The sequence below is a fragment of the Choloepus didactylus genome, chromosome 15, assembly GCF_015220235.1.
Source record: "Choloepus didactylus isolate mChoDid1 chromosome 15, mChoDid1.pri, whole genome shotgun sequence".
Taxonomy (NCBI): Eukaryota; Metazoa; Chordata; class Mammalia; order Pilosa; family Megalonychidae; genus Choloepus; species Choloepus didactylus.
In genome coordinates this window covers 5,385,109-5,402,941 of record NC_051321.1, presented here as the reverse complement: position 1 = coordinate 5,402,941, position 17,833 = coordinate 5,385,109, and the positions used below count along the sequence as shown (strand labels likewise).

The window sequence follows — 17,833 nt, the reverse complement described above, 5'->3', positions numbered from 1 at the left end:
TCACACAATAACATGCTACTATCACCTCTATCCATTTCCAAATGTTTAAATTCAACCTAGTTAACAATTCTATACACATTAAGCAACCACTCCCCATTCTCTAGCCTTTTTCTATCGCCTGGTAACCTATATTCTGTATTTTGTCTATGAGTTTACATATTATAATTAGTTCATATTAGTGAAATTATACAATATTTGTCCTTTTGTGTCTGACTTATTTCATTCAACATAATGTCCTCATGGTTCATCCGTGTTGTTTCATGCTTCAGGACTTCATTCCTTCTTACTGCTGAAAAATAGTCCACATTTTGTTTATCCATTCATCAGCTGATAGACACTTGGTTTGTTTCCATCTTTTGGCAATTGTGAACAATGCCACTATGAACATCAGTGTGCAAATGTCTGTTCGTGTCCCTACTTTTAGATCTTCTGGGTATGTAACAAGTAGCAGGACTGCAGGATCAATTGGCAATTCTGTACTTAGCTTCCTGAGGAACTGCCAAATCGTCTTCCAAAGCAGCTGTACCATTATACATTCCCACCAGCAGTGAATACATGTAACAATTTCTCCACATCCTCTCCAACGCTTGTAGTTTCCTGTTTGTTTACTAGCAACCATTCTTAGAGGTATGAAATGCTATCTTGGTTTGCATTTCCCTAATAGCTAGTGAAGATGAGCATCTTTTCATGTGCTTTTTGGCAGTTCGTATTTCCTCTTTGGAAAAATGCCTATTCATGTCTCTTGCCCATTGTTTAATTGGGTTGTCTTTTTACTGTTGAGTTGTAGGATTTCTTTGTATATTCTGGATATCAAACCCTAATCAGATACGTGGTTTCCAAATTTTTTTTCCCATTGAGTCAACTGCATTTTCACCCTTTTGACAATGTCCTTTGAAGCAATTAACTGCTCATTTTTAATTCCACTTTGATAGTGCAGTTCACAGAAGGTGAAGCGACAGCCATGACTGCTCCCAAAAGCAGAACTTCACAAACCACCAGACAGAAAATCATTTAATTCCAATGGTGGTTCTATTTTTTTTCACCCATTAGATGGAATCAAAGTCCAGTTTGGAAGGTCATTTGGTCGAAGGTGAATGCCTGATATAGTTATTTACACCTTTGGAAATCCAATGAGAGAGTTCAACATCAGGGGTAAAATTGTTTTGTGGGATAATGTGAATATAAAAGTTGGTGAAGCTCCGCATTTGTGGTAATTGTGTGTGTGTGTGTGTGTATTCTTACCAACTGACAAAACTTCTGGAGCAGAAATGCATTACATTGGAAATGATTCTGATATACACATAATTTATAATTGTATCCAAAAAGCTAGATATTCTAACAATCGAAATAGAAGGGATAGATGTCAAAATTTACAATTAGTTTATGCATACACAGAGTAAGTGAACCACAAATATATGGTGACAAATCTACATTGACTTTTTAAAATGACTCAGCTTGGTAGCATGCAGTCATCAATCAGATTTTAGAAAAGTTTCAGCCTTCGAAGAATTACTTTGTAAATCAACTTAAGTAGCCTACAGTGATGATGAACTTTTCTTTAAGGGCCGCAAATGTTGGTTGCATTTATTCTAAAGTAGTTGGAAATCTTTAATACAAGTCCTCAGTGAACAGGGCACCAAAACAACAACCTCAGGTTTTGGAACTTTTATTGAATTATAATTATAGAAAACAAAACTGGTTAACAGAAAGGAATTGAAATTTACCCCATAGAAGCAAGGCAGGAGTAAAGCAAATTCAGTGATGCGAGCTCACAAAATGCTCATTTGAAGATTGCAAGCAATTTGATGAAAAATATTAAAGTACTAAAGATCCTGAAAAAATATATTAAGAGTAAAACATATTAGGAACAGATAAGGCTAAGAAATTGATTAGAGCATATGAATATGCACTGTGGATAATTATTCTGTCCCCATTCTCATTTTCTTTTCAAATAATCATTATAAAGAGGTTTTATTTTTAAAATATTGCTATAATGTACATGGACACGTTGATTTGGATTTTAGAAAGCTCTCTCTTAATTTCTAAAATTGGTTTTTGAAAAGAACTGTTTTAGAGGTTCCCAGTTTAACAAGACCAAATTGCCAATCAATAAATAACTATTTTAGAAAAGCACACAGCTTTCATTGTTTTAAGCATCCTTTTCTGCTCTCCAAAGAGAGTAGATCTTAGTCTCCTGCTGAGCCCCTGCTTTAGAAATCTCGCCTTCCCTATCTCCTCGGGCCCTTGACATTTCCACATGAGGCATCTGGAATTTCACAAGGCCAAGTCAACACCCAAAGCATCCGTCCACTCACACCCAAACCTGCGAATCCTTCGTCCACTCACACCCAAACCTGCGAATCCTTCGGTTCCCTCTCTCTTGGCAAACATGGGGGCTGTCCTGGCTCCGCTCTCCCTCCCTGTCCATTCAGCCCATCCTCGACCACGGAAACAACCTCTGCAGCCCGTGCGCTGAGTCCCTGCATGTCTGTCCACCCCCACCCCACAGCCCGCCCGGGACCCAGCCCTCACCATCGGTCGCCATGGCTACCCTCTCGTGCCGCCACATCCTGGCTCTGCCCATCAGCCAGAGCGACCTCCTGAAACACAGGCCCTGTCACCCACTCCGCTGCACAGCTAGGTCCACTCCTCACCCCACACCCTCACCCTCTGGGCCCTCTCGGTCCACGGGCCTCTCTGGCCCACTGCTCTCGAGGACCCTGGCCAGCCTTTCTCTCTGCCCCGAAGGCTCTCCCCCAACCTGCCCACAGCTGCCCCGTGTGCTGTCCAGGTCTCAGCTCCAAGGCCACCCCCGAGGGCCTACTCTACAGAAGCCCACCATTGCTTCTGTCACACGCTTTCCATCAGTCCCCTTGCACAGGCCCTGATAATGTCCCGCAATTCATTCACTCCCTGATTCCCCAGCTGGACTGAGAGGAGAGGAAACCTGTCTGTTGACCTCTGCTATTCTTCCTTCAGTGCCTGCAAAGAAGGACATAGAAGGCACTCACTCAGTGCTCGTCGAGTGAATGTGTGAATGGATGAATGAGTGAGTGAGTGAGTGAGTGGAAACCATTCCCAGCTTCCTCCTTCAGAGGAGAGAAACTCCTGATGGGGTTGAACTTCACGTGAGCAGAACTTCATGGGACACACCTGTTCCATTCTGCAACAGCCCCACCGTGGCAAAATATCCCCTGCCTTCCTTCTTTGCTTTCTCCTGAAGATGCCGTGGTGTGGGGCCTGCTTCCCAGGTGTGCCTTCCCCACCTCTGCAGACATAGACCGTCAGCCAGGCAACCACGAAGGCTCGGGAATGCCTCCTTCTGGGTTCCTGGTTGGTGGGAAATCAAATGAGCCTCTTTGTGAGGGAACAATGTCTGGTTTTTTGTTTGTTTGTTTGTTTGTTGTTCTTTTTTAATTGTGAGGAAAGAAACTGTGTTTCAACCACATGAGTACTGGGGTTTATGCTGCATAAAGAAGACACTACCCTCTTGGGCTACAGGGGCAGCTGTCTTGTGCCCCCTGCTTCAGTGAGTGAGTGATGTCACCTCCCACCAGTCTCTCTCACAAGCTGGAAATCCCAGTCTCTTTGACACCTCACTCATCACTCATCTGATGAGACTGGTTATCATTCTTACGGATTCTGCCTTTGAAATCTCTCTCAAATGCATTGTCCCATTGCCCCTGGCTTATCTGTTGCTTAGAGCAGCATATCTCAAATCCAGACGTGCACTGGAACCACCCAGGGTTCCTACGTGGCAGGGCTAGGTGATGTCCATGCTCCTGGACCACACCTGGAGACGCAGAGACTGACACATGTACGTAGCTGATGACAGGCTTCCAATGATGGGTGTTTTCGTTTCCTCATTGCTAAAGTAAATACCGTGCAGTGGGTTGCCTTAGATAATAAGAATTTATTGGCTTACAGTTTTAAGGCTAGAAGTCCAAATCAAGGCATCATCAAGGCGATGCTTTCTTCCTGAAGACTGGCGTTCTGGAGCTGGCTGCTGGAGATCCTTGCTCCTGGGGTCCTCCACCACATGGCAATGCACATGGCGACCTCTCCCGGCCTCTCCTTTCTCTTCCAGGTTCTGTGGATGTCCAGCCTCCTGCTTCCTGTGGCTTTCCCTCTGTCTGTCTGAATTTCATTCTGCTTATAAGGGACTCCAGTAATAGGATTAAGATCCATCCTGATTGAGGTGGGCCATTACCTTAACTGAAATAAGCTCATCCAAAGGTCCTACTTACAATGGGTTCACTCCCACAGGAAAGGATTAAATTTAAGGACATGTTTTTCTGGAGTATACATAGCTCGAAACCACCACAACAATGGGCTTCCAGTGACAGGCTTCCAGTGATGCCTCTGGAAACTTTAATGATGGCTCATTGCTCATAGCCAACGTATTCAAACTTTGGTCTATGTAAAACCCAGGGCTCCCTATATATCTGGATTTCAGACATGTGGAGCTGGGCCCAGGAGTTGACGTTTTTCCATAGTGCACCTGAGTGATTCTAATAGAGCAGTCATTGATGAAAATTGAGCCTTTAATCCCAAGCCACACTCCTTCACAGACCTTCACAAACCTTCTCACCTTGACCCCCTCTTTCCCCCTACCTCATCTCTTCTTGCTTCATTCACCAGAAGATCCACTGAGCTGAACTGTGAACTGTCTGGCCAAAAGGGCACGCCTGAGCTTCCCCCACGCCTCTGTCCCTCTGCGTGTGTCCCTCTCTCTGCTCTTCCACTCTGACGCTCGCTCAGCACTTTGTATCCAGGGCAGGCTGGCTGGACTTTCTCGGGGTTGAATCACCGGGGATTACAGCTGGTGGTTGGCTGTCCTTCTACCTGTCCTTCCAGCTGGGGTGGAGCTCCTTTAGGCCAGGGCAGGACTGCATTATCTTTACTTTCCCCAGGACCAAGCAGGCTGCCTGATGCAAAATTGTCACCCACTGAAGAGTATTAAAAAGCCACCAAATGGAATGCAAAGGCAGAATGCCGATCACACTAGGAGCTGGGTGGCTTTTGCGGGGAGGAAAATCAAAGGTGACTGCTGGAAATAAACTATTTTGATCATTTCTGCTCTGGAGCTCCCACCTCACACTTAGCTTATGCCTCTTGGTACTTGACATTTGGCAAGGGCACAAGTACTGATTAGGTACAAATCCTTAATAACTGACTTCGATTTAATGACTACCGTGAGCATCATTTTTGTGCTGATTCGGGTCTGTGCGTGCCAGATAGCTTGTGTGAGCTCTCTGCAGGCCAGTGGCCGGCACTGGGAATTGTTACCAGCCTGGCAGTGAAAGCGCTGCACTAAAAGGAGCTTGGAGTAGGGACCGGTCTTGAGGTCAGCAAACCCCAGTGCCCTCTGCTGGTCGTACCGGGAAACTCACCTGCGCTCCACTGGGCGCTTGGGGACCTCACGGTGTCCGGCGTCAGGGAGGAGAAACGACCTTTGTCTTCTCAAGGGCTCCTGCCTCCTCCTGGGGCATTTAACATTTGGATGGGCAGCTTGTCAAATTAAGGCAAGTTTCAACTAGGGATTCTGCATCCCTGGAGTTTTAGTAAACCAATTAATACTTCCCAGTCAATTACTCTGCAATTTACTCGAACATTTGAAGTGTACTGTGGCAGCATTTAAGAGATTTTTAAAAAGGGCAGCGTGTGCAGAGCTTCCCATCGTGGAAGGAACATTGCAGCTTGGAGAGGGGGGTGGGTTTTTCACGCCAGTGGTCCTGGGATCTAATCCTGGCCCCTCCACTTCCTCCTACGAGACCTGGGCCATTCCTTACCCTCAGGGAGACTCGGCTTCTCAGCCTTTTGGGTTACATGAGGACAACATCCACAGAAAGGATTCAGCATGTGGTCGGTGCTATTTTGTGTGTGCATGTGTATAAATCTAAAATGGATACTTTGGAAACAAAAAAGAGAAAAGAAGTGAATGCACTGATTGTCCCTCTCGTAGCTGTTCTGGGCTGATTATCATAGTGTGCTTGTAGGGGTTTCCTTTCCACAGTGCTGGAAGGACGGTTAGGATCGTCACACTCTTTCAGATGTCTTCTCTGTTTACAAGCACTAGCATTCATTGTGCGAGGAACCGAGGAATGAGCGTCTCTTAACCTTGGTTCAGAAGTTGGGTCCATTCACATTTCTGAGGGAGGGAGGCCTCTCGGAGGAAAGGGCTGTGGGTGGGGACTGGGCACCCAAGGCTGACCTTGACGGGGTTCGATGGGGGAGGGGTGGGAAGTGTGGGGGGTGGAGGGACCCCCCCCTCACTGGCAAGGACCACTGCCCACCTTCACTTGGCAGCCAGTAGACCGCTGGCAGGGGCTTCTGGCCCTCCTGACTGATGATCTAAGGTGTATGGCAACAGGGAGCACATGTGGGGTCCAAGATGACTGTCCACAGGCCTCCTGCCTGACAGAGGCTTTTCCCAGGGAGGGGCAGGGGGCCTTGGCAGGCTGCCTGTGCCCCAGGACAGCCCATGCCCCAGCACATTCTCACCTTCCTCCTCAAGGTGCCTGCCTGGCACCGTCAGAGGTGAGCTGAGCAAGCTCCTGGCCTCCTGGGACTCACAGGGAGCACAATCGCGGGGAGGCTAGGCGGAAGGTTCTGGAGCTGGGCGGCATGCATGGGGGCGAGGGAAGCAGGGAACAGCAGCCCCCAGTGGGCGGAGTCTCGAAGCAGGTTTAGGGTTTCCAGGGCAGCGGGAGACGGGCCCGACAGGCGAGACTGGCAGGCAGGGCTCACACTGGTTACAACAAGGAAGACAATTTGGCCAGGGGCCAGGGGCTTGGAGGGGAGGTGGGATTAGCATCTAGGGCCATAAAGGGTCTAGAATATCAGACTAAGCCACCCAGAGCCAATCACTGGTGGGGCAAGGGGACGGGCAGCTGGGTCTGGAACGAGAGCACGTGGATTCAAGTCCAGCTCTGCCCTTCCTGACCAGTAAATTGCCAGGCTGAGCCAGTCCCAGCCTTGGGGCCATCCTTGTATGTATCTGAGGTGTCCTCTACCTCCGGTGCTGTGATGGTTCCAGCAGATGGTAAGGAAATGGCAGGCGAAGTTCTTAGCTCAGAGGAAGCTTGCAAGATCAGGCAGCTCTTAACCATCCTTACCATCTTAGTGAGCATCTTCGGAGCTTGGAGCTCAGAGCTGTACTTTAGAACTGTTATTTGGCTCCGGCTCATGGAAAGGCTGGAACAGGGAGAGCCTGGCGCGGGGGCAGGTCGGAACGTGTGGCCGTAGCCCAGGTCAGGAGCCAAGGCCTGTGAGAACAAAATTGGGGGTGGGCTGTCGGAGGCAAATGTGGCCACGGAGATGGCAGAGCTCGGACCGGGCAGATGGGCGAGGCCACACATACAACCCACTGGCTGTGCAACCCCGGGCGACTTAACTGAACTCTCTGAGCCTCCAGTTCATCAGTCATCTCACCACACTCGAGTCTCATGGGGCACCATAAAACGTTCTGCTGGTTAAGATGGTGTTGGCACTAACTAGCTGGCAGCTGGGAGGAGCAGGGCATAGACGTCTTCCAGGGTCTCCGAATCTTATCTCATGGTATTTTCACAGTTTCTCCTCTCTGGGCACCTCCAAGCCCTTGTTTGACACCACCCCCCCATCTCTCCACACCCCAATAAAAGAAAAATTAACCTGAACAGCGGGATGGTTTGTGGTGTTACTAACCTAACTTGATTTAAGTTGAAATTATTTTGCAAATGCAGTTATATATCGTGCCAGCATTTGTAGAAAGTCGTCTCTCCCTAACTCAGATTGACAAAACAATGCACAAAAGACTCCCCGGCCCCTCCCCCATCCCCAGCCCACCCTGTGTGTCTCCCAGAGGGGCCTCCGTGTCCTCCACACCTCTCCCGTGGCCGGGCCGTGGGTGACCCCGCTGAGCCTGTCCCTGCCTCTTGCAGGTCTGCCATGGAGCCCCTGTGCCCCCTGCTACTGGCGGGATTTAGCGTGCCGCTTGCCAGAGCGCTCAAGGGCAACGGGACCACCGCGCCAGAGGACAACGGGACTGCGACCTCAGGTAAGGACACACCTGCCCCAGCCCCACCTGCCCGAGCCAGCCATCCCCACTGCCGCCGCGGGGCTCCTGGGACCACTCAGGGCATGTCCAGGGAAGGGGGCGACCAAGGCGAGTGAGGCAAGAGAAGAAAGGGGCTTCTGATATCCCCGTGCCTGTGGAAGGGGCTAGAATCGCGAGTCGTTCGGAATCGACTGGAGACAGCAAGCCTCAGCCTCAGAGCCAGGGCTGACAGCAGGTGCGCTGGGGACAGGAGAGCAGGGGGTCCCAATCCCACCCCCTCAGGCAGAACCCGGCTCAGACCACCACAGACAGACATCAACCACACATCAGGGAAATTAAACACTGGCATGACAGCTGATATACTAAGAAATTAGTTAGCATTTTAGTTGAGATATTGGTTTAGTGGTTAGGTTTATTTAAAACAAGAAGAATCCTTATGTTTTAGAGCTGCATACTGAAGTATTTATGAATGAAATGCTATGATGTCTGGGATTTACCTGAAAAACTGAAATGGGGTGGGAGTAGGTGAGGCATAGACGAACAAAATTCATCTTGTGCTGATAAGAAAGTTGGGTGCTAGATACAGGAAAGTTCATTATTCTGTTCTCTCCTTTTTTGCATTTTGAAAATTAAAAAAGGTAGGTTAAATTTTTTTTTTTAATTTTGGTAATGGATGGTGGTGATAGTTGCACAACATTGTGAATGTAATTAATATCACTGAGTTGTATACATGAAAGTGGTTAAAATGGGAAATTTTATGTTGCATAGATGATACTACAATAAAAATTTTTTAATTAAAAAAAGGCAAAAGGGTACACTGATATATGCTGCACCACGGATGAACATCAGAAACATGTGAAGTGAAAGAGGCCAGACAACAAGGCCACATGCTATACAATTCCATTTATACGTCCAGGAAAGCAAATCCACAGAGATGGAAAGTCGATTAGTGCTGTCAGGGGCTGGTGGCAGGAACAGAAGTGACCCCGTATGGGCACGAGAGATCTTACAGGGATGATGGAAATGTTCTAAAATTGGATGATAGGGCTGGTTGCACAACTCTGTAAAAGTACTAAAAGTCATTGAATTGTACAAATCATTAAAATGAGTGAATTTTATGGTATGTGAATTATACCTCAATAAAGACATAAAAGCAAAGTTAAAAACAAAAAGGAGGAAGAGGAGGAGGAGAGAAGAAGGAAAACCAGAGCAAAGGCTCTTGGCATCCCCACACCTGGGTTCAAACTCCGTCTCTACCACTTACCGGCTGGGTGGCCTTGGGCAAGCGGCCGCCCCTTTCTGGGCCTCCGTATCCCCATGTGCAGTGGAGGTTATACCAGCACCTGCTTCTTGGCAGTGCTGCAAGGATGAGAAGAGACTCCCGGGATGCGGGAAGAACTCATCCCTGAGGACCGGAGGTGATGTTGGCAGGACTGTGCATCCTAAGGGTCGCCACCCTCCAGCTGCTCACTGCCCAGGGAGGGGAATCCTCGGCCGTCCTTGCACAGGCACCGGCCACAGGGACCCCGACTGGGGGAGGTCAGGATCCCCACAGCCAACGCAGACCCTGGTAGACCCCCCCCATGGCTGCGTCTCCTTCCGTACCAGCCAGGTGGACCCCTCCCTCTGCAAAGGGACCTTGTCAACAGCCCTCCTCCCACACCCACCCCACCCTCTTCCCTCTGTATCCCCCAACACTCCTGGACACAAAACTTGAGGCCTTCCCCGACAGGACATCCCTTGGTCGTCCCACCTGGCCGGGGGGTTTCACATTATCCCCCCAACCCTGGACAAATGTCCTATGCATGCTCCGGTGACCCCCAAGGAGAGGGAAGGAGCTGTGCTCCGACTCTGACTCAAGCCCCCCAGCCAGGAGAGCGGATCTCAGTGCCCGCCCAGCGGCTGCCAGGAGCGCCAGCTTCCTCGGAGAAACCCGAAACCACAGCGAAGAGCGCCCAGACGCCGCCGGCAAATGCAAACTGCATTCGTCATGCCGGCCTCTGCCAGCCCGGCCCCCCGCTGCGGGGTCCCTGGGATGGCCCCGTGCCCGGGAACCTTCCGGACCCGCCCGAGGAGGGGGCCGCCCTGGGCAGGGCGGAGAGGAGCCGGCGCCGGCGTGGCAGATGCCCGGCCCCTGCAGGAACACCGGGCTCACGGCCGCGCCTCTGCACGGCCACCAGCCGGGAAGGCGGAGCGTCGCTTTGCAAGAACACACGCTGGACACGGCCCGCTCCCCGACGGCACATGTAAGGTGTGGCGTTCTCGCGCCACTCCTGAGCCTTCCGGGGTTTTTTTAAAATAAAATTATTGGCTAATACTATTGCCCTGGATGCCAGGTGCACTTGCAGGAAGGGGGCCGCCACGTGACCTCAGCAGTGTGAAACTCCCGCGCCCCGCTCAGCGCCCGGCCGCCGCCGCCTGCACAGCGACCCCTGCTGGTCGCGCCGCAGACTGCAGCCGGCGCCGCCTCCACTGCCCGGCCCCGGAGTAGAAGGTGTAGACGGCGCTTCCAGCCCAGAATTCTGGAAGGAACCTGGCTGTGTGGAGCGCGTTTTGAAACGTCACCTGTTTCCCGGAAGAAGTATGAAGTGTCATCATCGCCACAAAGCCCAAGTAACAGGAATGGTTCTGTTTGCTCAGTGAACAAAACATGTTAGACAATGACCAAGAGCCATTCTTTTATGCAAGGAATTGAAGGTAAATATTTACAAAGTTTATAACAATTGTTATTATCCATATTATATGAAGAATTCCTAAAAATGTATTAAGAAAAAAGAAAATGTAGTGGGAAAATGGACAAGAATATGAATAGGCAAAATAATATCTTATCAATTATGTGAAAACATGCTCCGCTCTTTAGCAATTAGGGAAATGCAAATTAAAATGGCATACTTTTGCTTTACTTATCAGATTGGCAAAAATGAAAAGGATCACTAATAACAGGACATCCTCTCTAGGGGGGGTATAGAAGCTGGAACCTTAGGGGATGGCAATTTGACAGTTTCTGTTAAAATTTAAGATGTGTGCACTTTGATACATAAGTTCTACTTGTACAAGCTATCCTACAGAAATACTGGTAAGGTAAAAAAGATATAGAGATTTATATGCAAAATGCAGAATTGTGAGAAATAGCAAAAAAAACTGCAAACAACCTAAACGTCCATCCAAAAAGTAGCAATCTAAGCAGCCACTGGACAGCATGTGCAAGCTCCGTATGTCCTGGCATGGAAGCTCTCCGAGACAGACGACTGGATGAGAAAGACAGGTCACAGCCTTGCCCCTGTAGTGCGTGTCATCGGTTTATTTCACATTTAACACTGCTGTGTCGGGATGTGTCTTTCACAGTTTCTCAGTTATAAGTGTCATTTCTTTTCTTTATTGGTGGTGCATAAAATAAGCCTCCTCTTGGTGTCCATTGCCTCTCAGGTGCCATTTAAGAGCAGTGCAACTCTATCTGTGTAACAGACCTGGATGTTTAGGAAGGTACATTTATAGAAAAATGTCGGGAAAGAGCCACACCAAGCTTGTAACTGTGTTTAACTCTGGAAAGGAGCTTGGGGGTGACTTGTGCACACTTACTCTTTGTGTTTGGTTTGAATGTTTTACAAGCAGCCTCTGTCCCCACGTTGTATGTATACAGAAGAACCAAGCAAAAATGTGCAACGAGATGGAGGGCAGCAAGGAAATATGGTGTTGCCCAGTGGCCTCTGCTCAGGAAGTGGCCTCCAAGCTCCAGCGGACTCGCTGTGCTCACCCCTTCTGTCCTCCTCTCCTTTCCCAGCACCTCCCTTCCCCACAGACCCCCCAAGCCCAGCATGTCTGCCCTAGAGGGCAGAGCAGGAGGCAGGTGCCAGAGAGGCCTTAAGCAGAGCTCCTTCAGGGCTGGGGCTGCGACTGGGGCAGGAACAGAGGGGCTTTTCCAATGGCCTGCTGCCCACCCCCCACTCAGGGGGCTTTCCAATCCAGCAGTCCACCCACCAAGGTTAAGTGTGTGAAATAACTTCCCATTTTCAGGACCAGAGTCTAAGTAAGCAAACATGCTCTCAGGGGTACACCCTTGCACACACATGTGCATACAGGAACACATGTCCCACATGTGCACACATGTATGACATTTGCATGAATGTACATACCCGCTTGGCTTGGGCCATCAGCTAGGCAGTAAGTCTGGGAGACGGCTGCCCCAATTGACCATCTGGGTACTTCCACCCAAGACAGGGTCCCTTCCACTCCTCCTTACCCCGACACTGCCCCAGCCACTCTGAGCCACGTCAACATGAAATGAAAATAGACTGTGGCTCCAGAAGTTCCTCCTAGTGCCAGCCCAGCTCCCACCCGAGCACACTTGTGCCCTGTGGCCATACCCCAGCCTGCACAGATTTCTCCCTAGGCCACAGTAATTTTTGAAATTTTATTTAAGTTGAATGGCTTGCCAATATTTAAAAATCAGAAAATGTTTTCATAAAAATACAAATTTCTTCTTTGGAAAATGGGAAGAATGAGGCCCCTAGACCCCCTTTCCTGCTCAGCCCCCACAGGCTGCAGCTGAGCAGTGGCCACCCTGGTTGACGGGCCGTGGACTCCCCAGCTTCCCGAGCCCCCACCAGGCCTGCCTGACCCTGGGGGACCTTCAGGGTAGGGGCCAGTCCTCGCCTCCAGAGCAGAGGCCTCACTGATAAATGAGAAATGACGAGTGGGGAATTGTGCCCCTGGGACCCCTGCCGTGGACACAGCCGCCTTGTGGGAACATGGATCCCCCGTCCCACCCTCTGGGCATGTGGGCAGTGGGGTCGTCACATGAGCAACTGATTCAGCCTTTTGCCCCAGCCGGGGGACGTGGACCCTCCAGCCCCCAGACCAGGGCCCTGCCCGGTTGCCTCCAGCCGGGGTCACCAGTCCGGGACCCTCATGCTTTGCTGCCTTCTCTGGCTGAGCAGCCCCAGGGAGCCTCCTGGGAGGCCGGCACCCTCAGCCAGGTCCCCTGAGCCCTCGGGACCACAAGGGAGCAGCTCAGTTACCCCTCGGGGGCAGCATCGTAAGCTGGGGGAAGAGTAGGGGAAAGTCAGAAAGCTGGGAGAGTGGATGGGGTCTGAGGGTGCAGCGAGACCTACAGGGCCTGGCTGACTTTGGGCTCCTGGGAAAGGGCCTGGGCTGCCGAGCTGGGCTCCAGGGAAGTGACTGTCTGTGAAGGAGGACGCTCAGCCTGGCAATTGTGTGAAGACTGATGTGGAAGGAGGGCAGGGTCTGGTGACCAGCTTTTCCCGAGGTCCAGGGCAGGGGTGATGACCCTCAACCCCTGTGGAGGTAGATATGGGGAGCTCGCAGCCCCAGGAGACAGGGTCCCTAAGTACCAGGGCCCAAAAGGCCTTCTGATCCCAAGAGCTGCCCCGAGCTCCTGCCTAAGGCCCTGGGCCCTGAGCTGAGTGGCAGGGTGGGTAGGGCCCCCTCCCCAGTGTTGTCCTGGACAGAGCAGAGAGGGCCCCACACTTCCCCAATCCTCATTAGGGGGAGAGGTGGACACCATGGGGGCTTGGGGACACAGGCCATGGCAAGGGGCTGGGGACTCGTCCCGATTGAGCCATCACCGCCCCCCAGCCTTGCAGACCTTCTCAGTGTTGACGGCGCCCACGAAAGCTGCTCGTCTGTTACATCACAGGGCCCCGTGGACCCTGACTGTAGAACCACTTACAGGCTGTAAAGTGGGGTTCTGGTCTCAGGCAGGAAAGTTTGATGATGGGTGGGGAGGCACTACTGTGCAAACTGCAAGGTGCAGCCTGGGTCAGGGACCTCACCTTGTCCAGGCCCTACTCCTCCTGCGGCCGGAGCCACAGCGTCCCCACTCGGGTCGCCCAGGGGGACAGGCCGTGCCTCTTCCCCACAGGCCCTCCAGAGCCGCCCGACCCCGGCGCCCCCCAGCCGCTGCTGGCCTGGCTGCTGCTGCCCCTGCTGCTGCTGCTGCTTCTGCTGCTGCTCGCCGCCTACTTCTTCAGGTAGGGGCCCTGGGTGCTGCCCGGCCCTGGCGGGCGGAGGAGGAAATGCGCTGGTTCCTGGCGGGCGTGGGGCCCACGCAGCGGGGCGGGCCGGCCGGGCTCCAGGCGCGGCTCAGCCATGAGCAGCAGAAAGAGCTTCTCCCGGCTCACCTGGTGGGTATCGCCGGCCGGGGGCTTCTGGCTCTTGGGAAACCGGGATTTGCTGAAACCTAACGCGTCTTGTGCCTCTAAGGTTCAGGAAGCAAAGGAAAGCCGTGGTCAGCGCTGACAAAATGCCCAACGGGATCTTAGAAGAGCAAGGTACGGGGACACCGAGGGCTGGGGTTTGGGGCCAAATGTGGGCTTTCTTAACTGACAGCGGTGTGTGTGTGTGTGTGTGTGTGTGTGTGTGTGTGTGTGTGCATTTAACATTTTTAAGTATATTTAAAATTCCCTCATCTTTATGACTTTCATCTTCTTTCATCTGGTTTGATGCTGTCAATTTTGTTATAACCTTAGAATTTCTGTTTTAAAATCTTGCTTCAGGGATCATTTTGGCCTGTGGCGTGAAACAGACGTTAGTAATATTTTCGTTTGAGGTTTCTTTGGAGAAACTGTTTATATCCTGTTGGTTTCATAGGGTTTCAACATAAATTTTTTTCCAGTAAGTTCTTTAAAATCATCCCAGGATGAGACGGTCCAGTTCATAATCAAACGCACTCAGCTAAAATCCAGCAGTGTCTTAGGATCAAGCTGAAAGAAAGGGACCCCTCCCTGCTAAAGTGCTTTGTGGTTATAGAGGATTAGAGTCATTTGGGACATTTCCAACTTTTCTTTTAGATTTTAAGTACAGTTACTAACTTGTCAGTTCCGTTTACAAAAGGCACTTTTTTTTTCCTTTCTCACACGTTGAGATGGTGGAGAAAGGTGTATACAGCAGACACTTTTAAAACCATGGGTTGCACTGGTGACTACAACTTCCTGTAGTCACTTCCACTCTAGGATGGTTTACGTGAGCAAACATGCTGTCAGACTTCACATGAGATTTCACAGCCCACCCTGAGATTAAGAGATAATCAGCAGCGAATGACCTGGCCAAAGAGCAGGCTGCAGCGCTGCACGTCTGGGCCGCCCGTGCACATAACGCACCTCCAGGGGCCACCATCCCGTCCAGTTTCCCAGCCCCCTGCCCTGCCCGTTTCATTCTGCTTGTGCTCAGGGTGCCTCTGCCTTGAGGACTAGGAGGAGGGCGTGGTTGGGGAGCAGCGGAGAATTCCAGCCACGCTCACTGCCATCGCGGGTCTGTCTGGTGGAATCCTTGGCTGAGTTTCTGAAAGACTCAGCAGGTAGAAACAGGTCCGTTTGCAAATGTGACAATGGATTTAGCATGGAGACCTCTACGAGCACGGCGGCTCTTTCCCCAGGGGAAAAGTGCGTGCTTGTGATTTTTCCACTCGTTTCTCACTCTGAGACTGTTGCAGCAGTTTGTCCAGGAGCTCCCACTGTAGCCCCACCCTTCCCCTTTTCAATGCACCCCCTAACCCCCCTAGCACAAGAGCGGTCTCTCCTAATTTCCCCAGAAGTCTATTGGATCTGAGTAAGTGGGACTATTTGTTACAAAGAAGAGAAGGCCGAGGGAGGCTCGTGTCCCAGAGATCCCGGATCTGCTCCGAGCTTGCACCTAGAAACCTTGAATTAGCTCTTGTCTATTTCCACAAGGGAACTGGAGCCTGAAGCTGCCTCAAATCCTTTGTGGAAGGAGCAGGGGCTGGAGGGCAGGGAGACAGGGTGTGGTGGAGTGAGCTGGGGCCTTAGGGGTCTATGGTTGGTGGACAGAGGGACACCGTCACTGAGGAATGCTGTTGCATTACCAGACGCGGACGTTCAGGCTGAGTCACCGCAGCCCTGCTCAGCCCAGGGCTTCGTGATTCAGCGAGTGTCCTTCCTCCAGCTGTGCTGCTTCTCAGTGGGGCGCCGTCTCCCCGTCTGGTCACTGAATCAACCATCTGGGAATACAGCTAAAGGGTCCCTGTGTTTCTCTTGGTCCCACAGAGCAGCAGAGAGTGATGCTGCTCAGCAGATCCCCCTCGGGACCCAAGAAGTACTTCCCCATCCCCGTGGCGCACCTGGAGGAGGAGATCCGGGTCCGCTCCGCCGACGACTGCAAGCGCTTTCGGGAGGAGTTTAACGTGAGTTTGGGGAGGGGCCCCTCTGGCTTCTCGTCGTGCAGCACAGCGCGGTAAAATATGATGTTATGCTAAGGAGAACTTATCCCAAAGATCACTTATCACACTGCTCCAGAAACAGGAGTCAGGAACCCTGCTTTCCGCCGCATTTCCCCTTCTATAGTGCTCATTCCTCATGTATTAAATGGGGCGGTTGGGTCAGAGGCTCCAGCCCAGAAACTCCGAGGGCCGTGTCTTAAAATCGACGATGATAGAAATGTCTCCGTGAGATCACGTGGAAAACCAGGGCCTAAGCATAGAGCAGACAAAGGGCCAAGGAGCCAGACGGTACCTGGTCCTGCAAGGGCTCCCGGCTGGCCGTGGCAAGCCCGAAGGCAGGGGCCGTTGGTTCATTGTGCCAGGACCCCCTCCCCTGTGCCTGTCCACGACACTGTGATGGGCCAGGCTGGCCCCAGGGAGCCAGGCCGGGAAGATCCTTTCTGGAGAGGAAGGTGGTCTCTGCCCCAAAGGCACCACTTGCTTTTAGAGGCCTCTGAGAGCTGGGGAATCTGATGGGTGTCGTAAATGTCTGAACCGCCACGACATCCATTAAACAGCCGGGGCTGCTTGAAGGAGTGTTTGCTCCCCCGTGGATGCCAATCTGATGTCTGCTCTGTGCATAAGCGTGAACTACCTGCTTTCATCCCGCCCTGCTGTTTGCAGGAACTACCTCCATCAACTTAGCAATGGTAACAGCTAAGCAGGCAGATACAGCCAACTCAGACAGTGCCCACACTTCTCTCACCAAAAATGTCAGCAACAAATACAACTGCACAGGAACAGCACCTCCCCTTCTATAGTCAATTCTTTGCTTAACGTCCCGTCGTGACTCTATTACCTACGGGCGCTGGGAAGTGCTGTCCGAGATATGTCCCTGGTCGGGTTTTGCACTTTGTTCTGTGCGTCTCTGTCCTTTTGTCGACGGCCTTGTGCCGGGTATTGAGCTTAAAGAGGACTGGGTGTCCGGCGGGAGAACGGGCTGGTGCGTGGCCGCGCCTCGTGCCTCTTGCACCTGAGTTAACCCACCTCCGCCCTGTTTCCTCGTCTTCAAAGTGGGGATGGAGGCAGGTCATACCTTACAGCTTGACCCTGAAGCACAGACAACGGCCTTTGTCAACAGCCAGGTGTTGTGCAATTATTTCTTCTGAAGATGGCGTGAATTCTGCCCCAGACATGTGACTATTCACACAGAAGCCTCCTGCGAGGGTCTGTTTTTTTCCTTTCTAACACAAGGTTCATCTGCCTTTATCTTGCTTCCTTTTTACTGTTTCCCAGTGTGTTCTCTTTCCTTAAGAAATTAGGTCACACGGAGAGGAGGCTGCAAGCAGCATTGTTTGGCAGCCTCTCCGCCTGACGACAGAAGGCTGAATCCTCCTTTTTCAAGATTTAACTCTCTGAGTTGGCATCTGAAAGACGTCTTTCCGCCCTCCTTGTCCCACTTCCTCTTGCACATTTGTTTCTCTGTGTGGACACTGGGCGCTGGGCTTGCTGACCGGGGCTCTGAGTCAGGAGCCCTGGCTCTGTGGCTTCTCAAAAGCAAGGGCAACCCCAGCGAGCAGGGCTGGGGTAGGGTGAGGTGAGCAGGGCACTCACCTCGGGGT

At 51.4% G+C, this 17,833-nt stretch overlaps 1 protein-coding gene across 4 annotated transcripts in view; it reads left to right on the top strand.

Moving 5' to 3' along the window:
- Window positions 1-17,833, top strand: part of PTPRE (protein tyrosine phosphatase receptor type E) — a 173,367-nt gene that overhangs the window by 122,787 nt on the left and 32,747 nt on the right. For 3 of the 4 annotated variants that reach the window (XM_037803932.1, XM_037803930.1, XM_037803931.1), the window contains 4 exons: window positions 7,923-8,038; window positions 13,920-14,028; window positions 14,261-14,328; window positions 16,060-16,196. In XM_037803932.1, the coding sequence (XP_037659860.1) occupies window positions 7,930-8,038; window positions 13,920-14,028; window positions 14,261-14,328; window positions 16,060-16,196 (423 nt within the window). In that variant the 5' untranslated portion in view covers window positions 7,923-7,929. Of the gene's footprint in view, window positions 1-7,922; window positions 8,039-13,919; window positions 14,029-14,060; window positions 14,182-14,260; window positions 14,329-16,059; window positions 16,197-17,833 lie in introns of those variants that run through there. The other variant, XM_037803933.1, reaches the window with a different exon arrangement.